Source organism: Calonectris borealis, chromosome 21 (genome assembly GCF_964195595.1).
Source record: "Calonectris borealis chromosome 21, bCalBor7.hap1.2, whole genome shotgun sequence".
NCBI lineage: Eukaryota > Metazoa > Chordata > Aves > Procellariiformes > Procellariidae > Calonectris > Calonectris borealis.
Genome location: NC_134332.1, coordinates 5,679,607 through 5,700,459, shown reverse-complemented (window position 1 = coordinate 5,700,459; position 20,853 = coordinate 5,679,607). Strand labels below are relative to the sequence as shown.

The 20,853-nt window shown below is 61.8% G+C and overlaps 2 protein-coding genes across 3 annotated transcripts in view; one reads left to right on the top strand and one right to left on the bottom strand.

Moving 5' to 3' along the window:
* The first annotated feature begins 1,394 nt into the window (after window positions 1–1,394).
* On the top strand, window positions 1,395–6,440 carry SLC31A2 (solute carrier family 31 member 2). 2 transcript variants are annotated; one of them, XM_075170458.1, is made up of 4 exons: window positions 1,395–1,503; window positions 3,978–4,044; window positions 4,719–4,887; window positions 5,495–6,440. In XM_075170458.1, exons 1-4 carry the CDS (start codon window positions 1,498–1,500, stop codon window positions 5,661–5,663), a joined length of 411 nt encoding a protein of 136 aa, XP_075026559.1. In that variant the 5' UTR covers window positions 1,395–1,497; the 3' UTR covers window positions 5,664–6,440. The 2 variants fall into 2 exon arrangements, with proteins under 2 accessions (XP_075026559.1, XP_075026558.1); XM_075170457.1 differs by having other exon boundaries at window positions 3,978–4,887.
* Window positions 6,402–20,853, bottom strand: part of NIBAN2 (niban apoptosis regulator 2) — a 32,486-nt gene continuing 18,034 nt past the window's right edge. Inside the window, exons 3-14 of the mRNA XM_075170456.1 lie at window positions 19,148–19,276; window positions 18,924–19,029; window positions 17,863–18,030; window positions 13,676–13,791; window positions 13,487–13,591; window positions 12,138–12,300; window positions 11,522–11,709; window positions 11,138–11,293; window positions 10,432–10,548; window positions 9,856–9,963; window positions 9,657–9,768; window positions 6,402–8,777 (exon numbers count right to left, since the gene is read on the bottom strand). Coding sequence (XP_075026557.1) covers window positions 7,738–8,777; window positions 9,657–9,768; window positions 9,856–9,963; window positions 10,432–10,548; window positions 11,138–11,293; window positions 11,522–11,709; window positions 12,138–12,300; window positions 13,487–13,591; window positions 13,676–13,791; window positions 17,863–18,030; window positions 18,924–19,029; window positions 19,148–19,276 — 2,508 coding nt within the window. The 3' untranslated portion in view covers window positions 6,402–7,737. The remainder of the gene's footprint in view (window positions 8,778–9,656; window positions 9,769–9,855; window positions 9,964–10,431; window positions 10,549–11,137; window positions 11,294–11,521; window positions 11,710–12,137; window positions 12,301–13,486; window positions 13,592–13,675; window positions 13,792–17,862; window positions 18,031–18,923; window positions 19,030–19,147; window positions 19,277–20,853) is intronic.

Sequence of the window (20,853 nt, the reverse complement as noted above, 5' to 3'; positions counted from 1 at the left end):
TTCCTCTCCCCCAGAGCTGCCCCCACCCCTGTGAGACCCCCCCCCAGCAATGTCCCCCTCGCCTGCAGCCAGCCGTGGGGACATGCGGGCGCATTGTCACGGGTGGAGCCGACACCCCAATCCCGGCCATGCAGAAACTTCCCTTCCCTGCAGGGAGGTGAAAGGGGAAGAGGAGCCATTTGCGGCCAGGCTGGCCGGGGAGTGGACGGTTCCTGCTCGCTGCACGGCTGCCGGCAGCGCAGGCGGAGGGGTCAGGCAGCGCCGAGGGTCTGGCACATCCCCCGGGTGCTGGTGAGAGAGACCCTGTGCAGCAGATTGCAAAGGGAAAATTAAATTCCAACTCAAGGCACGTGTTAGATCCTGAGGAGAGAAGCAGAGCAGGCTGTTACGTGACAGCAAAGACAACATTTTTTCAGGGCAGAATTTTTTTTTTCTTTTTTTTGCACAAATTGCTCATTTTAGCAGCATTTTCCCCTGTGTTTTTGCAGAGGAGGGAAGTGGCACACACCGTCCACACCTCACCTCACCCACTGGCCGTGCTGGCCACAACCCAGAGGAGCTTCAGCTGCCAAACAAATTGTGTGTCCATTTTTGATGGAAACTTTTGAGGAAAGGTTTTCAAGAGAAGTGGTGGGTTTATCCAATATTTTTTCTTAATTCAAGCAGCAAATGCATCTTGAATAACTCTAATTCAACCTCTCTGGCCATAAGGAAAAATACACTCACTACCAAAAGCGGTGTTTTGCCTGCAACCCTGTATTTCTTTCCCAACCAGGGAGTTACACATAAATCCTCTGGCAGGCACTGGGTGCCTTTGTGGGCATCAGCACCCATTTGCACTTAGGAAAACAGAGGCAGGGGCAGCTCCAGCGCTCCCTCCTCCTGCTCCCCGGTGTAATGGAGATGTCCGGAGTGTGCCAGCAAGGAGCGAGCGCCTGCATGCTCTTGATAAAGCTGCAGCCGGGAAGCAAAGTTCCCCTTTGCTCTGTCCTGCTGGAGTAAAAAAATACCTTCCGTATTTTGCAGCTGCAGGGCAGCTGGGGCTGCAAACGCTCGGTGATACCCTGCTGTCCCGCTGCCGTGGGGAAAACCAGCACAAACACTCGTGAACACGTTGAGGGGCCTCATGCTAGTGATGGGAGCCTGAATTAGCGGGGAGCGAGTTAGGGATGGAGAGAAGGGAAAGCGAAGCCCCAGGGGGGGTCAGGCCCCCTCTTTCCCCAGGGATGCTGAGCCCGCTGCGCCGCCGGGGCTGACCCGGGGAGACGGTGCGGGTGGGGACACGACACCTGGACCGCCCCGCCCCACGCCGTGCTCCCGCCCACCGCGCCCACGCGTGCTCCGGCCCGGCCCCCCGCACTACAACTCCCGGGGAGCTCCGCGCCGCGCGTCAGGCGCCCGCGACGGGACGGGACGGGACGGGCTGGGCTGGGCTGAGCTGAGCTGGGCTGAACTGGGCTGAACTGGGCTGCACCGGGACGACTCCGCACTGCCGCCATGCAGGTGAGCTGAGCCGGGCCGGGCCAGGCCGGGGGGGTCCCGGGCAGGGGGGCGGCGGGGCCGGGTGTGCGCCCCTGGCACGGCCCCGCAGCCTCTCCGGTGTGGGGCTGGGCGCAGCCCGGCTGCTCCCGTAAATCACCCCCGAAACCCCTCACCTCCCTGCGGACAAGCGCTACGTAAAGGCTGCGGTATCGCCATTCACCCTCCGGCACCGCGTCCTCCTGCCAGAGCTTCGCCCCGGTTCCCCTTTCGCCCCGGTTCCCGCTTCGCCCCGTGCCTCGGCCGGGGCCGCGGCAGAGCTGCCAGCAGCGGTGGCTCCGGCGAGCTGTGCACAGGGTGGGCTGGCTGCTCCTCGCACCCCTGTGCCAAAGGCTCTCCTGTCGCCCGCTCTCCCGTCACCCATGGAGGGGCTGTTGCGGGTGCGGGCTTACACCAGGCACTCGCGGCGGGAGCTCAAGTCACGGCACGGGCCTTAAACCATCACCCTGAAGCAGGTTTGCTTCATGCTCCGAGCTCAGACGTGAGATTTAAGGCTACTGGGTCCCCCAATTTGCTGGCACCAGCCCCCCACAGCAGCACCCCTGCGAGGTCCAGAGGGTGGCTCACACTGGCTCCAGAGAGCATCCCGGTGTGGGGACACCTCCCTGGGCCACCGTGGCCCCAGTGTGGGGCTGCAGTTTGGGCTGTCTGGGACAGTGTCCTGCTTGTCATGCTGTTTTGCAAACCAGGGGTTGTTGTGCTGCAGGAAGGCAGGCTCATCCCGACGTGCGGGGCCGGGTGTCCCAGTCGGACCGGAGCAGCAGGTCGGGATGTGCCAGGCATCCTGACACTGCTCCGCGCAGGCACCGCTGGGTTTTCACTTAACGGCAAAGAGTAACCCCAAAACTGCAGTGGATTAAGCTGCTAAACGCAGATGTTGTGCACATGAGCAGAGGCAGCGCAGGATATTTTTCAGCAGCTTTATTTGCATGTGTGAATACCTGCAAGGTGCAGAGGAGGAGCTGGGCACAGCCTTACCCGGGCGCCTGCTGAATCCCGCGTGGGCAGGTGGGTGAGGACAGGACCACGTCCCTCCGACCAATGTCGCTGGGCCTGGGCCAGCGTTAATTCCCCTCTTGCAAAGAGTGCAGAGATGATTAGGACTTGCCCTCTTGACTTTCGCACCCAGCAAAATGCTGTCTCTGGAGAAATCATGCTATAGCATCGCTATAGGAGAGGAGCAAGGGGCCAGTGGCCCAAGGAGCATCATTTTGGCCTCACGGCCATGCTGGGTACCCAAAGATATGTGGCTTCACCCCAGGCTGGGAGACCTGGTGCAGCGAGGGGATCTTCTGTTCCCCTGTCCCTAAAATAGTTACCTTCTCCTTACACGGTACTGCAGATTTGTGGGTGAAGCCTGCAAAGGAGAAATAGCTTCATTTAAAGGCTAATTATCATTAATCTGTTGCCAAAGGAAGCTTAAAAGTGTGAGCCAATTACACGTGCTAATGTGCTTTGGGTAACGAGCAGCTGAAGGGTGTAATTAGAGCCCGTCTGCGGCGTGGACACCCGGTTATTGGATGGTATTTCTGGCCGAGGCCGGTCCTGTCGGCCGCATCTGCTGGTGTCAGTAACGGCGGGTACGCGCGGCCAAAGCCAGGTCGGTGCGGCAGAGGAGAGGGCGCGAGCCCTGCCAACACCACCTAGGGAGATTGACCAAAGGGAAGAGAAAAAAAAAAATCCCAAAATTCCATTTTTTGTGGTAAAATGAGCAAGACTTGGCAGCTGTGGTACGTGGGTTCATTACACAAGAGCAATACTTGCTCCTCCTGTCTCAGCGTGGTAAAGAAGGGGGTTTGAGCAACCCCAGGTCAGACAGACGGACAGTGCTTGGACCGATGCTCCTCTGCCAGGGAGGCAGCCCTGCACCAGCCGCCCCGACGCCCATCGTCAGGCGGTCGCGCTCGTGGCTCTGGGTGCTTTGGCCTGTCCCGGCGATGCAAGAGAAACCCCTGGGAGGCAGAGGAAAGCGGGGGGTAGCTGGGCTCTGACCACCAGCCGGCTTCGCTTCAGGCTGCGGACGGTGTCCACCAGCCTCCGTCTGTCTCTCATGGACCTTCCCTTCTCAAATCCAGGCTAACAAAGTCCTGGGCTCGTCTCTCTTTATCGCAGGGGTAAACTCTGGCTTTTTCTCGCCGGCCCAGACACACACAGGAGCTGCTGCTAGAGGTGAAAATTGTCCTGCTAGAAGTCAAGGGAAGAGTTAAGCCCGGTCAGCGTGACTGTGATTTTCAGTGCAAGTTCCTCTTCCTGTTTCAGGAATTGGGGAAAAAAATTGCACCATTTGGTAAAACCCTGGCTGAGCATTGGCATCGGGGCTCAGCCCCTCGGGGTGGTGGGTGCACAGACCCGCTGAAGATGCGGGCGCCCCAGCCCCTGTCTGCCCCATCACCCCGAGCTGGTTCCTAGCGCTGCCCTTTCCTTGGCCTCTCTTCCAGATGTCCTTCTACTTCTCGGACACGGCAGTGCTGCTCTTTGACTTCTGGAGCGTCCACACCCCTGCAGGTAGGCTGCCAGCCCTAGCCCGGCCCCGAGATACCCGTCTGTCCGTCCGTCCATCCACCACCAGCTGCGCTTTCCACCCAGGGAAAAGGATGCCGTGATGGGCTCCACACATCACTCAACCCACTGCCCGTTTTTGGCTGATCCTCTCCTCCCCTGATGAGCAGTGCCGTGCCCTGGTAATGCCCCGGGCGGGGGTCGACCCTCCCAAGCCAAGAGCAGCAAGCAGGGAGGTGCAGGAAGCATCCCCCCCCTGCCCCCGAGGCCTGCCAGCCCCTCCAGGTCACTCAGTGATGGCTCAGCTTCCCATTTTCATTTAGATTCTTTCTTTCTTTCTTTTTTTTTTTAAATTATTGTCCGAGCATCATATTTTAACGTTTTTGTGGAACTGATGCAAAGATGCTTATTTTTTTTCAGGGCAACCCCCTCTAAAAATACTCCCTAGGAATTTGGAGAGGGGATTGGGCTAAATACACCATTTCCCAACGCTTCACAAACCTGCTGCCTATCGCTCCAGCCCAACCCCAATCCCAGGAACCCTCCGTTCCCTCCACCTTATCCCATGGATATTCCCAAACGCTCCATGCCGGGACCCGCCGCCCCCCCGACTCTCACCCCCACACCCCCTCTCCCGCCGGTGTGCGGCGATGGGCAGCGGCGGGGTGTTTCTCCTGCAGGGATGGTGCTCTCGGTGCTGGTGATCCTGCTGCTGTCGATGCTTTATGAAGCCGTCAAGATGGGCAAGGCCGTGCTGCTGCGGCGGGCGCTGCTGGCTCTGCCCCGCAGCCTCAGCCGGGAGTCGCTGGCGGAGCCGGAGGAGGGGGGCACCGGCCCTGCGCAGGGCAGGTACCGCAGGGCCCCCTTTGCGCCCGGCCGGCGGGGCCGCGGCGGGGCTCGGGGACGGGCGTGTGGCCCCCCGGGCCAGCGCAGGAGGGGAGAAAGGCTGTAAAGAGGCAGCCGTGGAGTAACAGGCTCCCAGGAAAGGGGTATGTGTACAGGCTCAGAAGGTGGCCCTGGGGGCATCCCGGCCCCCCCAGGTACTTTGGGCGATGTCCAGGGTGTTTTTCAGCTGTCCTAAATGCTCGCGTTCCCCCCTAGGAGCCACCGGGGGTGCAGGAGGGTCCTCGTGGTTCGGGGATGGGCATAAGCAGCGGCTCAGGCACCCCAGCGAGGCTGGCCTGGGCATTTTCTTCCCATTGGAGCCAAGCCCTGGGTTTTTCTTCTTCTATTTAATCCCAGACCATGCCTGAGGCTGCTCTTACTGCCAACCTCTTGACAATATCCTCCCCGTTCCTTTGGAGCGGGGATTCCCCCTGCGCTGCTGTTCGCAACCCCCATCCCTCTCCCTGAACAAACCCATCTCTGGCCGCTCAGGGATGCTGGTGGGGTGGGGGTGGGAGATGCCAGCTTCCCCGGTCCCTGGCTGATGGGGTTTTCCCATCTTCTTCCACAGGTGGTTTCGGTACCACGTCAGCCAGACGCTGTTCCACGTGGTGCAGGTGGTGCTGGGCTACATGGTGATGCTGGCTGTCATGTCCTACAACGCCTGGATCTTCCTCGGGGCCATCGCGGGCTCCACACTGGGCTATTTCGTCGTGTACCCCCTGCTCGGTCGGGGCTAGGTACCCCCCCGGGATGGTGGGCGATGTGCTCCGCACCTCCTGCTACTTTGGAATAGCTGCTGTCACTTCTGCTGGGTCTGTCCTTGTCCCCGTGCTGTGCGGGATGCAGCACCCCAGGGACTCGCTGCGGGGACCCTCGGTGGTGGCCCCACTTGGGTGGGGAGGCGCTGGGGAAGGGGAGCCCCACGGCCAGCACTCTGCCACACTGCCACTGTCCTTGGCTGGTGGCTGTCCCCTGGCTCTCAGGGAGCTTTGGCTGGGTGATGATGGTGGGGGTTGCTGGGCATTTCCTTCCCCCCCCCAGTTTTCAGGGGGGTTCATCCTGGCTGGAATGGGAATGGTCCAGTGACCTGCTGGGGAAGGGGACGTGCTGGGGACAGGCACCCCTGCCCTCCTGCCCAGAGCTGCCCTGCACCAAGCCCCTCTTCACACAGTGCCTTTGGGGGATAACGGGGGTCCTGCTGCCCCCCCCAACCCCCCCACCTCCCCTCCTGCGGAGTGCTTCAGGGATGGGGTCGGAGCAGCCCCCGAAGCTGCTGCTGTGGGTGCCTCTTGCTGCTTCCTTGGGACACCCCTTTTAATAAAATCATCTCAGTCGCTCGGCTCCTTGGCTTGTGTTGCTCCTGGGTGGTCTCAGGATGTGACACCCCCCAGTCACAGTGGGAGTGGGGATCCCCAGCCCTACCCCTCGGGCACAGCCCCAGGGGGACGGTTCAGGAATCGGGACAGTCTCCTCTGGCTTTAAATAAAGCTTTTCCATTTTATTAATTATTATAAGCATATTTTTAAACATTTGTATAACTTTCTTAATAAAATATCCTGGAAGAGACAGGTTTTAAGTTCCCAAAGCAAGGCACTTTGGGAGGCCTCCCCGAGTGGGTTAGGCTGGGCACCCCCCTTCAGAGGCAGAAACAGCGGCACCTAAAATACAGGCGAGGGTCGGGGTGCTGGTCCCTGCTCCGTGCACGCACACGTGTCTCACGCTCACGAGTCCTGCCAACCCCCACCAGCTCAGGGGCTTTTCGCATCTCTGCGTGGGGGCTGCGCCAGTCCTGTCCCCCTCCCCACGGCGGGCAGGGCTGCTGGGGGTGCCAGCAAACCGCGGCTAAGGCACCAGCTCTTTGCTCGACCATCACCGCAGGTGCCAAAACCTGCAAAGCCTGAGACTCATCCGTGCATGGAGCTCCGGGGGGCAAGAGCTGGGATCCCTCCACTGCACGGCAAGCCTGAGCCCGGAGGCAGCCCAGTCCTGCCAGGCAAAGCTGGAGACGTTGTGTGAGTGCCACCTTCCCCTCTAAGTTTTTACTCAATTTAAATAGCTGCTAGAAGACCCCAGGGTGAGGGTGGCTGAGGGGTAGGCGCTGGGTGCCATAAGCCTAACCTGGGTGCTGTTAGCCCAGCCTGGGTGCCACAAGCCCAGCCGGGGTGCCATGAGCCCAGCCTGGGTGCTATGAGCCCAGCCTGGGTGCTGTGAGCCCAGCCTGAGTGCCGTGACCCCAGCCCTGGCCCAGCTCTCACCCCATCGGCAGCAGTTTGAGCCACCCCGTATTGCTGTATCCCTGTCGTGTTTTTCCATCATCCCCCGTGCCCCCTGCTCCCACTGGCCCTCCCGGAGCCGGCTGGGTGGGATGGTGATGGGCAGGCTCCCGGAAACCCCCCCGGGCTGGGGCAGGGGACGACCCCCAGGGCAGCCGGGAGCATCCTGCACACCCAGCCACAGCGGGGCTCATGCCAGCCCCCCCCAGCAGCCCCAGGCACTTGTGCTGGGGGGCAGATAAAGCATCTCTTCAGTAGAAAAGAAGAAAATAAGGCAGAAGAAGGACAGAGCAGAGTGCAGGGGGTGCCCCGTGCCGGGCCAGGGACCTCCCCCAGTCCGACCCAGTAGGACCACTTGGCTGTGGCCAGCCCCGCGCAGCAGCGGAGACCCCCCAGTTAGGCAATAAGGTCTCGGTGGTTCCCATCCCCTCCCTCTCCCACAGCGCCATTCTCCATCCCTGGCAGCGCAGCGGGTCCTATCCCCCTACCCCAACCCCCAGCGTCACCAGGGCCAGTCCATGGCGGGGGGGGCTTGGGGCTAGAACTCAGTCTGCACCCCCTCACCGCTCTCCGTCGTGCCCATGGGCTGTGGGGGGCTGCACTCGCCGCCTGGGGGGGCCACCTCCTCGCCCGTCTCCTTGTCACTGGGCTGGTGACAAGCCATCTCGGCAGACGGTGATGGGGTCTCGGCTCCGGGTGTGGATGATGCTGGTGCAGCATGGGGCACGCTGGCCTCTGATGGGACATCAGCTCTGGGCACCGGTGATGCCGGCACGGCTTGAGGCATCCCAGCGCCTGACGGGACATCAGCTCTGGGTTTGGGTGATGCCGGTGCAGTGTGTTGCACACTGGCTCCTGATGGGACATCAGCTCCGGGCGCGGGTGATGCCGGTGTGGTGTGGGGCACCCCGGCCCCTGATGGGCCATCGGCTCTGGGTGCAGCTGATGCCAGTGCGGCGTGGGACATACCAGCCCCTGATGGGACATCAGCTCCGAGCACGGGTGATGCCGGCGTGGCATGGTGCACGCCAGCCTTTGATGGTACCTCGGCTCCGGGTGCAGGTGATGCCGGTGCAGCGCAGTGCACCCCGTCCCCCGCGCTGGCTGGACCCTGAGGGGGTACATCACCCGGGACTGACCCCGCCGCCACCGTCACCTCCTTGGTGGCACCGCTCTCCCGTGTGGCGTCGGTACCGTTCGTCAGCCGCTCCTCCCTCTCGACGCTGTCCCCGAGGCTCTCCTTCAGCAGCGCCTCCCGGATCTCCTCCACCCCATCCGGGGAGCTCGGCGGTGCCCCAGGGTCCGGCTCCCGCGGCTGCGGGGAGCCAGGCTGCAGCACCGCCTCGGTGCCCACCTCGTAGGGCAGGACCCCCTCATCATCCTGGATCACCGACACCACTTGCTTGGCCCTGCGGCGCTTGTCGGCGGCCGGCTCGGCCTCGGGCTGCCCGCTGTACTCCTCGCCCCAGTCGATGGGGATGCCCTCGCCCAGGAGGTGCAGGTTGGGATCGCTGTTGTGCATGACCATGCTGTCGCGGTACAGGTTGTGCTTCCGCTGCACCGCCGCCTCCTTCACAGCTGGGGACACCGAGAGAGATGTCAGATGGGCTGCGGGCACGGGGCAGCGCCCGCCGGGCTCGGGCACCTCTCCCAGTGCCTGCCTTGGGTGTAGGGTGCAGGGAGAGGTGTCTGGGGCCGGGCAGAGGGCTCAGCATTCCACCCGCTGCTCAGCCCTGCCAGCGGCAAGGCCAGGTGGGAAAGCTGCTCCTGGTACAGCCCCCAGCACCCTGCTTGGGGTCACCCCTCCTCGTACAGCCCCCAGCACCCTGCATGGGGTCACCCCTCCTCGTACAGCCCCCAGCACCCTGCATGGGGTCACCCCCTCCTCGTACAGCCCCCAGCACCCTGCATGGGGTCACCCCTCCTGGTACAGCCCCCAGCACCCTGCATAGGGTCACCCCTCCTGGTACAGCCCCCAGCACCCTGCATGGGGTCACCCCTCCTGGTACAGCCCCCAGCACCCTGCATGGAGTCACCCCCTCCTTGTACAACCCCCTGCATGGGGTCACCCTTGCCTCCTACAGCCCCCAGCACCCTGCTCGGGATCACCCCTCCTCATACAGCCCCCAGCACCCTGCACGGGGTCACCTCCTCCTCATACAGCCCCCAGCACCCTGCTTGGCGTCACCCCCTCCTTGTACAGCACCCTGCATGGAGTCACCCCCTCCTTGTACATCCCCCAGCACCCGGCACAGGTTCACCCCCTCCTCGTACAGCCCCCAGCATTCTGCTCGAGGCCACCCCCTCCTCCTATGGTCCCTAGCATGGGCCCTCCAGGTGCTGCTGAGCCCAGGCTTGGCTTACACTGATGCCACCCACCACCCACCCTAGGGTACTGGAGCCCCCTGGGGCTCAGAGCCGAGCAGGTCCAGGCTCCCCAGTGCCGTGGGACCCTACCTTGCATGATGTCTTTCATCACCGATTGTAGCACGACCTCCTCGTAAGTGTTCTCCACCAGGATGAAGCTGGCAAAGTCCTCAAAGATCAGCTCCTGAAACTTGGCCAACTCCTGCCGTGGGAAGAGATTGCTCAGCCCGGTGGGGACGGGAGGGAGGGTGGGTGGTCTTCCCTCCCACCCCAAACTTTAGCCTCTTACCCCTTTGCAGGTGGGCGCCAGTTTTTTCAGCAGGAAGGGGATGGTGATCTGCAGCAGGGCCTCCCTGAAGAACTTCTTCCGCACGGTGCTGCTGTCGTAGTCGTATTTCTGCAGGGCGAGCGAGGACAGCCCCGGCTCAGTGAGGGCTGTGGGCTGGCAGCACCCCTGCCCGCGGGCACAAGCCCCTGCGGTTTGGTCCCCCCCCCAACCCATTTGCAGGAGCGTGAGCAGGTTCCTCTGCCCCTCGCATCTTTCTCTCCAACCGGTTCCTGGCGTCCCTAAGCTTTGGTAGGAGCCAGCTCCTCCTTCGCTGTCTGCAGAAGGGTTTTTGGGCCAGTCTGAACCCCGGGTGGCTTTTACAGTGACGCTTGGTGGTCAGAGAGGACCTGGCTCCTCCAGATGACTTCCCACTTGCCTGCCCCACGTCCCAGCAAAAGGCAGGAAAATCTCAATATAAAGAAGTATTTCCCCAGAAGACTTTTGTTAAAATTGGCAAGGTCAAAACTCCTGGCCTCTTCTCCAGGCTGCTGGCCCTTGGAACAAGGCCACCGAAAGCCCCGACCCACCACCCCTCACCTTGAGCACCCTCTCGAGGATGCGCTGGATGGACTTGCACAAGTCGTCTTTGCCCTGCAGCTTCCCCAGCTCCTGATGGAGCAGCGTCTCGAACGTGTACACCGCGTCGTCCATTTGCTGTGAGCGGAGGCAGACGGTCAGCACCAGGCGGGGGGCGGGGGGCACCCAAAGGGACCAACCATGGGGGTGGGCAGGGGGCTCTTCTGGGGCACTGTCACACCGAGATGAGCCAGGGCAAGGTCCCCAGCATCCCAGACTCCACCCTGAGGACCAAGGGTGCTGGGGGAGGAGGGTGCCCAAAGCTGGTTTGCACCCTATCGCCTTCTACACCCTGCTCCAGGTTTGGCTGGATCAGACCCCAAAATTGGGCTACTGGCCTTGCTGGTGCCAGTGGGCTCAGTGGCAAAGGGGCAGCTGTGCAGTGACGCCCAAGCCTGGGTGTTGAGTCCACGTTAGAAGGGTGCCCCATGCTGCTTCCCACCCGTGGGCTCCCTCCCTGCTTGGGCTCCAGACCACAGGGGATGGCCAGATCCATCACAAACCCTTAGCTGGGTGCCAAGGACGTGAAGGTCCCTGAGATAGGACAGACATCCCGGCCAAATCCCTGCCTGGGCTGGACCAGCCTGGCTTCCCCGCTCTGCCTCCGCTCCCAGCCCTCTGCGCTCAGCCCGAGGGCGACACAGGAGGACCCCGGTCCCCGTCCCACCTGTCTCATGTGGATCTGGGCCCTCTGCTTGAAGACGGACGTGCTGGAGACATCAAATCGCTGCTGAAGGCCCTCCAGTTTCAGCTGGTCCATCTTCTCATAGCACGACTGCATCTTGACGGGGTGGAAGGCCAGGTGGGAAAGCTTCTCCATGTACTGGGGATAAAGCCAAGCTCAGCAGGGCAGGACAGCCTCTCTGCACACGCGGGGCTGGGACATGCCACCCCACCCCAGGCACGGCAGCCTGCACCACCACATGGGCTTCACCCCCACGTATTTTCTCAGCCCAGAGTGCCCCAGTGCCATCTGCACCAGGGACAGCAGCAGGACTGGTCCTACCACCCCCAAGCCCGCTGGCCAGCAAGGAGCATCGCTAGGTCTCACCTCCACCAGCTTCTCCAGGCCACCCTCGTTGACGATGTTCATGTTCATGTCTGTCACCTCCTTGAAGAACACCTCCCGCACCTCGGCAAAGCCCTGGCTTGTGGGGGTCATCAGAGCCTCCAGGATGGAGGAGATGTAGGGCTGGACATGATTACGGACGCAGACCTCCGCTTTGGGGAGGACGAATGCTGGGCAGAGAGTGAGGGTAAGCATGGTGAGGCTCCTCCTCTGCCCTTCCAGCTCTGCAAATCAGGCTGTAAACCCACCCTAGGAAGGGGGACCTGCCCCTCTTCCCAGACCCCTCAGGAGAGGTCTCCCAGACTTGCAGGACAATGCAAGGGGTTCTTCCAAGGGGCCCTCGGTCCTCTCCCACTGCCTTGATGGGGGGTCACCACCCACCTTGTCCCCCACGTCCTGGGACAAGGCCAATGAGGACATGCACTCTGGCCACTGCGGCTGCTGGCTCCCCAGGGCTCCCCAGGCTGTGTGGGCAGGAGCCACGCTGCACCCCAAGAACAGCCACACCTTGGTGAAACAGGGGTGATGCCACACCAAGAGCTGGTGACGGACACAGCTACACGCATCCATGTCCACACGTCTCCCCGCAGGGCTGTACCTCGGATCTTGCTGGCCAAGTGCTCCTTCGAAGTGATGATCTGGTCCATGTCCGTGCGGATGGTGCTCTCCATCTGGGGCCGCTCCTCTTCGCACTTGGCCATCGCTGCATCGTACTGGGCCTTGGTCTGCTCATAGACCATCCTATAGACGGCATCTGAGATCTGGCAAGAGAGAGATGGGGTGGTCAGCTCCCCCCCACACCTCCTGCCACCCCCGCTAACCATCGCTTCCAGCACCAGATGCCTGCGGGACCTGCTGAGCCTTCACCCATGCCCTGACTGGACCCCTCCGTGCAGCCTGGACGTAGGTTTTCCACATCAGGGACCACCACAGCCGGGTGAGATGAAGCCCCCACGGTGCAGAAGCTGCTTCAAAGCGGTGCCGAAGTGGCACAGAGCTGAGCGCTGCCTCTGTCAGCCAATGTGTCCTAGGCAGGTCTGGGGATGCTGCAGGTCTGGGGATGCTGGATGGCCAGGGATGCTGGTGGTCCAGGGATGCTGGATGGCCAGGGATGCTGCAGGTCTGGGGATGCTGGATGGCCAGGGATGCTGGTGGTCCAGGGATGCTGGATGGCCAGGGATGCTGGTGGTCCAGGGATGCTGGATGGCCAGGGATGCTGGTGGTCCGGGCAGGAGAGTCCCTGATCCCGTTTGAAACCTGTGCCCTGTCCTGCTCAACCTGCCTGGGATCTCATCCCCCATGAGTGGGATGGAGCCGCTCGCTGAGGCTTCACACTCACTTTGCAGCCAAACGCCACGATTTTGGGGCCGGCGGGAGGCAGAGCCAGCCCCCCCCTCCTCGGGCTTCCCAGCTTTGCAGCTAAGACCGCAGCTACTGAAAAAGCAGCGTTTGTGCATTTTTAGGCTGCTCCAGTGGCACATTATGAGCCTGGTGGTAATTATCTATTGGCTTTTAAGGTTTTAACAGGCAGTTTTGAAGAGCCCTCGGTCTTTCGCAAGGGTTTGGGCTGGATTTAGCCTGTGCTGCTCTAAAAATGGCTCGCTAAATATAGCCAGGACGGGCTTCGCTCCGGGGCTGGGCTTCCTCCTGTTTGCTTCCCTCGCCCCAGGGACGAGGCAGCGCAGGCAGGGATGGGCAGGGCTGCTCGCAGGGGCAGGACAAGGAGCTTTAAAAAGCTGGAGAATAAGGACGGCTTCTTTGGCGGGGGCCAGGAGAGGGGATGAGGCGGGGGGGGCGGTGCTGGCTCTGAGAGGCAGGAAAGCCGGTGGGCACCGAGCCCGGCGGGGAAGGGAGGCAGCAGCGTGGCCCCCAAAGCAGAGGCAGGGCAGGCAGGGGGAGGGCAGGCGACGATGACCCCCCCCCTCCCCAGCAGCCCCAGCCCCAAACCTGGATCCAGGTCCGCTGGCGCTCCTGAGCCTTGCCCTTCAGCCGGGGGCCGATGGTGGTCCTCAGCTCGGGGAGCAGCTCCTCCATCACCAGGTTGCTCAGGACCTGCGAAGGCAGGAGGTTTTGGGGACCCTGCTCAGCCCGTACCCCCAACCCCAGCCTTGCAAGGCGGGGGGGACAGGTCCTCACCTGGGTTTCGTTGCCGCACAGCATGTCCCAGGTGCCGTACTGCTCCTTCGACTGGCGGTACATGCGGACGGCGTCCGTGAAGGCTGGAGCCTCCACTTTGGAGTCCTCGGAGATCCCTGGGGAGGGGATGGGGCGGGGGGGGAACGAGTGAGCAGCCCGGCATGGGGAGCAAGGGGCAGCCCAGCTGCTTGCAGCACCCCAGCCCATCTTTGGGAGGGGGTCCCTCGCATCCCCCACACCCTCGGACCCACGCAAGGAGCCCGTGGCTGTCACCAGGACTAGGGAATCCCATCCCAAGCCCCTGTCTCTAACTGGGTGAGGGGCAGCAGTCTCCCAGACACACCAGTGGCTGGGGGGGGCTCCCACTCTGTCCACAGACTGATCCCCTCCAGAGCTGGACCAAGGGCAGGGAGGCACCCCAGAGCAGGGGCTCGGCAGGACGGGGGGGCTCGGTGACCCCCGATGGTGCATGGGGACCCCGGGACTCAGTGAGCCCCAATGGCACAGCAGGAGCTGGGGGGGCAGCAAGCCCCAATGGTGCATGGGGACTTGGGGGCTCGGTGAGCTCCGATGACAATGCAGGAGCAGGGGCTCAGCAGGATGGGGGGGGGCTCAGCAAGCCCGGATGGTGCATGGGGACCTGCGGGCTCGGCAAGCCCTGATGGAAGCCCTGATGGCCCAGCAGGGGCTCAGCAGGATGAACCCCAATGGTGTACGGGGACCCAGGTGCTCAGCAAGCCCTGAAGGCACGTCAGGAGCAGGGGTGCAGCAGGACGGGGGGCTCAGCAAGCCCCCGTGGTGCACGGGGACCCAGGGGCTCGGTGAATCCCAAAGGCACAGCAGGAACAGGGGCTCACCAGTATGGGGGGAGCTCAGTGACTCCCGATGCTGCATGGGGCCCAGCGAGCCCACCAGCACCGCAGAATGGGGCAGCGGGGGGAGGCTGGAGAAAGGGGGAGCCCTGCAGGGAGCGGCGCAGCTTGGGCGAGAGGCGTCGGGGCTGGAGAGGCCCCGTCCCGGATCCAGCCCTGGGGGAGGCACGGTGGGCTCCGGCCGGTTCAGCTGCCCCCCGAGATGTCACTGCCGCAGGGCCAGCAGCACGAGGGGGGCCCGGACATCACCCCCACCCTCCCGCAGCACCCATCAGGAGGAAGGGCAGGGTGCTGGGAGCCCACGGCCACGTGCCAGGAGGAGGAGGAGATGGGAGCAGCGGACAGGCAGGACAGCCTGGGAGCCTGCTGGCACGTCCCACACATGTCCCTGCCTCATCCCACACATGTCCCTGCCTCGTCCCAGCCTCTCCAGGGTCTGGCTGCGGACACGCCTGCCAGCCAGAAAGAAACACTCCTGGGAGCGAACCCCCCTGGCATCCAACTCCCCTCCCCACGCCCGGACCTCTGGCAGGAGGGAGGTGGGATGGGACCGAGCCCAGGGTGGCTGGTGGTGGCTGTGCCCCGTGGCAAAGGGCTCCCTGGCAGAGCCACCCTGCTCCCAGAGAGCATCCCCGCAGCGATGCCAGCGGAGGGTCACGGCACGTCCCTGGACCACCCAGCAAGCCGGCGTCCCGGGGAGATGCAGCCAGGGATGGCTTCTCCCTTCCCAGGAGGGACAGCCCGGGGTAGTGAGCGGATCTTTTCCAACGCACACAGATTTTTCTAAGATGATTACATTTAACTCCAAGCCTAAGCAGCTTCTCCTAAGGGGCAGCTTAGTATACAGGGGGGAAAAAAACGCTGAGAAAGCGAAGTCTGACCCTTTCTCAGTGCTCGGTGGGAGCGGGAGCCAGAGCAGGGCTGAGCTTTCAGTGCTTCTCCATCCACGGCTCCTTCAGCTCAGCATCGCCTCCCGGGTGGGACAGCCTGGTACGGGCCCCAGTCCCCCGCCAGAGCTGCTACAGCCAAACCCCATCTCCAAATCATGCAGAGCCGGGCAGGAGTCACCTCCCCGAGAAGTCATCTGGATCTGTCCCACCAGGGTCACTCGTCCCTGGCTGAGACCGGGGGGGAGAGTGGGCTGCGGTTGCGGGGACCCAGCCCCAGCCCTGCGCCCTTGCCCAGGGACAAGTAGATAGGGCTGGTTGCAAGAAGCCACCGTGCCACTTCACAGGGCAAATTTAATGAGCTTGCTTCATTAATACGCAGTTAATTAAGCACTGAGCTGAGCTCGCCTTGCCAGGGATGGGAAGCAACGACCCAAGCCTGGACCCTATCCTGGAAAGGCTCCCAGGGTGATGGTGCACCACGGCATGGGGGTCCCCGACACCCGAGAGCGATGCTACACCTCGGCTTTTTCAAAGTCCACCCTGCTCACAGCACAGGATAATCTCCTCTTGCCGGAGGAACGGTGCTGAAGAAGAAATGTGAGTTTGAAGATACTTTTTGCCCGAAACACAGCTGAACAGGGCAGCCTGCCCGCAATAAGGGGCAAAAGCCAGCGGGGTGGGTGCTGCTCCAGCCCCCCGTGTCACCATGCAGGGTGACATTTCGGAGCAGCCAAGGGCACCCAGGCTCCAGGGAAACCAGGCTGGACACCTCCTGCCTGAGGAACAATGTTGCACGTCCCTGGTCCTTACAGAAGAGCTGGTGTTACAAAAATACAGGCTTAAAAAGGGAGGGGAAAATTCCCACACTAATCACAACCGGAGGCAGAAACAGAGTCTCTAATTTAGGGGGGGGAAAAAAAAAAAATTGCTCGACAACAACAAAAGAGCTTTCAGGGGATTTGAAGCTGTATCTCGGACCTCACAGGAGCAGCGAGGGGCAGAAACGGAGCTCGGGAGGGAAGAACCATCTCCCAGAGAAACCCAGGCTGCAGAAATGAAGAAACCCACCCGCGCTGAGCCTTCCCTTGGCCGCCCCCCCGTCAGTTCTTTTTTCATCACATGCTGAGGAGGAGGAGAGGGAGGAGAGGATTTAATGGCACAACCCTGGCTGGCGGTGGGGATGGTGGAGGGGTTCACATCTCTCCCCTCTCCCGTGGCAGCACCCAGCAGCCGCGGGGGAGTGGAAATTAAAGATAAATAAATGAATAAATTGGCTCTTTGTTAGTACAAGAGGTTGATTCCTCTTTTATTAGGAGCTGGTTTTGCTCGCAGTGCCCTGGCTTTGTGGGTCCAGCCAGCAAGCACAGGGGGTCCCGGACTGCGGGCAGCAATGATGCTCCAGCAGCATCCTGGGGGGGATGAGCGGCTGTGGGGGGGTCACTGCACCCAGCCCCCCCCCAGGGAGCCCAGGCTGGGCTGCGGGGACATGCTCATCCCGACGAGCTCGGACGGCCCCAGCTCACCAACAGCGCATGGATGTGTTTTGCAGCGAGAAGCACCAAAATGAAGGGAAAGAGCAAAGCTTTCAGACTTAATCGAACATGGGAGGATGGAAACCCCCACTGAAACCCAGGCTCGGGATCCAACCCCATTACTCTGCTCCCTAAACAGCAGCTCTGGCAAAATGGGGCTACACGAAGCTCCCAGGAGTGACAGAAGCATTAAAAAAAATAGGCAGCGTCTCTCTTTGCCCACTAAAAGACCCGATTTTGAGCAGGTTTCAGCACTGGCACCTCCTTCCCCAGGAAACTTCTCACCAGCCAAGGCACCGCCGAGACCTGGGTCTCAGCCCAGGAGCACACAGGCCGCAGCCAAGCAGGAAAATCGTGTTTTCCTGCCAGAGTATCGCTGACGTGGGAGGCAGGTCCTGCCTCCGCCCCGGCCCCTCGCAGCCCCGCACCCCCTCTGCCCGCAGCCCCGGCCGCCCTCGCTCACCAGAGCCCGGGAGATGCCGGCAGGGCTGGGAGCAGGACGGTGGGGCTGAGAATTTTGACTTTAATTACCAAATATTTTCTACCTTGGGGTGGAAAATAGGTGTTTATTGAGCCAGGCTCCGTGCTGGCTCCTGCAAATGCTGCCTGCCCTGGTGCAGCCATCCCGTTCCTTATGGGTGGTGGGATGCAGCCGGGCACAGGGATGCACTGGGCAGCCGGATCCCTCCCGCTCCCCACCTTTGCTTGGAGAGAGGGTGAAATGCTCAATGATGCTCAACAACTCCCAGCCAATTCCTCCCTCAAATCATCCCCTTCGGTCCAAAACCCAACCCAACCACCGCAGCACCCCCAACACCTTCTCCGGAGCAGGAGGACGATGCTCTCCCCACCCCGGAGCCCCCGCATCCGTCCCCCCGCCCAGCATGGCTCACCGTTGTTGCAGTGCCGCACGCAGTCCTGGAAAACCGCCCGCCACTTCTCCTGCTCCTTGCCCGTCATCACGCAGAAGTAATAGTGCCGGGCATAGGGGTGCCAGAGGATGAGGGGGAAATCCGTGGGGCACTTCAGGATGGGGGAGTGCCCCGATTTGGGCGTCACACCTGCAGGGGGGGAAGGATGCTTTGAGGAAGGGATGGGGCAGGACAGGGATGGGGATGCTGCAGGGTCAGGGGTGTCCATCTCCCCCAGCAATTGGGGCTAGGGGTGCAGCAGGGGCACACAAAACTCCTCGGCTCCTTCCCAGTGCTTTTGCTGTGAGTTCTACCAAAAACATAGGGCAAAAAAAGTGCAGAGAGCCTTGTTCTTCCAAAAAGGAAATCAGAAGTGAAAATTGAAAAGGAAAAAAAAAAAAAAAAAAAATCATTATTTCCAGCGTGAAACCCTCCCCAGAGCTGCTGGCCTGACTCTGCTGCCATTGTGCCCATGCCCTGAAGCAGCAAAGGGCTCGCTGCCCTATGCGAGCTGTTCCAGCAGCTCCTTGGAGGGGTGTCCTGGCCTTTAGGGACTCAGGGCAGGAGGACGGTGAGTGGGGTGGTGGCCGATCCTCCTGGGATGGAGTCTGGATGGAGGAGCAGGAGCTGCTGCCTTCGCCCAGCGCTCCCTGGGAAAGGGAGGCAGGAACCGCTCGGGGCAGCTCTCATGGAGCTGCAGACACATTTTCCTTCCTTCCTTCCCCGGCTGCTGTGGCAGGACCCGACCAGCAGACACTCACACCGCACCCTACGCCCCACAGGGGGAATGGGGCTGTTCTCCTTCCCTACAGCCCCACACCCCGAAACCACCCTTTCCCAAAGGTCCCAAGGGATGCCCACACCCCAAAACCACCCCTTCCAGAAGGTCCCCAGGGATGCTACACCCCAAAACCACCCCTTCCAGAAGGTCCCCAAGGATGCCCACATCCCAAAATCACCCCTTCCCAAAGGTCCCCAAGGGATGCCAGCAGCAGGGGACCCCGAGCATCCCTCCTTGCCCTGCAGCCACCAGGACCACTCACCAGGTAGGCTGCTGTTCACCAGCTCCAGGTACTGGTCCACGGAGGTGAGGATCTTGTAGCCAGCGCTGTTGACCAGTACACGGGGTGGCAGGTCCCGCTCATAGGCCTGAGCAGAAAAAGATGGTCATGGATGATGGAGAACACGGCCACACCACCGCAGCGATGCGGTGTCTCCCTCTGAAGCTGTGCCCACCAGAGATGGGCGAAAGGGTGATGCCCCTCACCAGTTTGTTCTCATAGAGGACCAAGCCATAGTTGTGCGGGACCACGCAGAAGCGGTTCCTCCATTTCTTGTTCTCCTCGATGTACTGGAAGAGGTTGCCCGAGTAGATGACGTGGTCCTCCAGTGGGACCTGCGTAGAGGAGACACTGGCAGCTGGGTACCTCTCCATCTCGTGGCACAGCCTGGCTCGGGGAGCTCAATAAGGTCCATTTGTGGTGGTTTGGGTGGGGTTTTCTGCACAACGGCTATGCTGAGGGTCTCCAATTTCTCCGCTGGATTATCTCCTATAGCATTGCAAATTTTGGTGCCTGAAGGGGCGCATCTGGGTGACAACCTGGGGGTTTCCACATGCACAGCCCTAGAAAACCTCAGAAGCGCTGCGCATGACATGACAGTCACACGTGGTGGTGTTCACCATGGTGGTGGTCACACCTCTGTCCCTGGCATCTCCTTCCTGGGAGATACACCAAGCTCAGCTGAGCAACCTGAGCTCTCTTGGCCGAGCAGCAGGTTGGAGCAGAGCCCTCCAGTAGCTCTTCCCAACCCCAGCTACTACGATTTCCCTGGCTTGGGGCAGGCGGGAGCATGTGTGGTACCGCTCGGTAGTGGTCATCAACCAGCAGGTCCTGCCAGGGTGTGGGTCAGAGGCAAGCTGCAGATGGCAGGAACCAAGCCCTGCCCTAGCATGGTCTCCAGATGGGACATGGAAGAGGAAAAGCAAGAAGCCACCTTGTAGAGCACAATGCTTAATGCTCTGGACTTCATGGAGGACGAGCAACAGGAACAGGCTGAGGACATCCCGTGCCCCCGACCCCCCCCCGGGCTGAACAGCCCCTCACCAGCTCTCCAGCGCTTTTTGGCCCATACGCCGGCAGCGTTTACACCATTCCAAACACAGGCTGGCTAAGTGAGCCAAGAATTTGTCCCAAGAATTTTTATGATCCCAGGAACATAAACAAGAGCCGAGAGCTCTCGTGAGGGCGGGAGCGTGCGGCGGCAGCCTCTTCTGCTGTGGCCACCCACCATCCACCATGGTGGCCTCAGGAGGGACCAGCCAGGGCTTGGGTCCCACCATGTACCCAGCACCAGGACCTTTCCCTCTCCTCTCCCTGCTCTGTCCATCTCCTGGTTCACAGGCACCCCATTGCCTTCCCCAAGCCCCCCACCGCTCCCCGACCCCACACCCCCTTGGGTGGTAGGGAGGTCTGAGAGCAGCTTGGCTCAGCAAACAGGCTGACAGCACCTCACTGCTCCCTACTGCTTTCCAAAGCCCTTGGAAGGGGGAGAAGAAACCACAAAGCAAGCCCTGCAGGGCTGGGGGACAGTGGGAGCAATGAGAGCCTGAACCCTAAGGCCACCAGCGGGGATGGGGACAGAAATGTGGTGGCAGCTCTGGGAGTCCCCATCAGCATCTCACCGGGATGGCTCATCCAAGGAGAATCAGGCCATATAAACCAGCTTCAAAACCACTGCCCAAGGCAGACAAAGCCGCACAGACCGGCTGCTAATGAAATAAAACCCGGACCGAGCCCTGATGTGGGTCCAGGGGACCCTCGGATGGGGAACGGCTGCTCACAGCCACCAGCAGCCCAGGAGCCCCCCGGCCCCACGGTGCAGCCGTCCCCTCCTCGCACACCTTCCTCACCCGGGGGGAGGCTCCGAGGCAGCACCACCCAACCCCGGCAAATATTTGGGACAGGCAGGTAT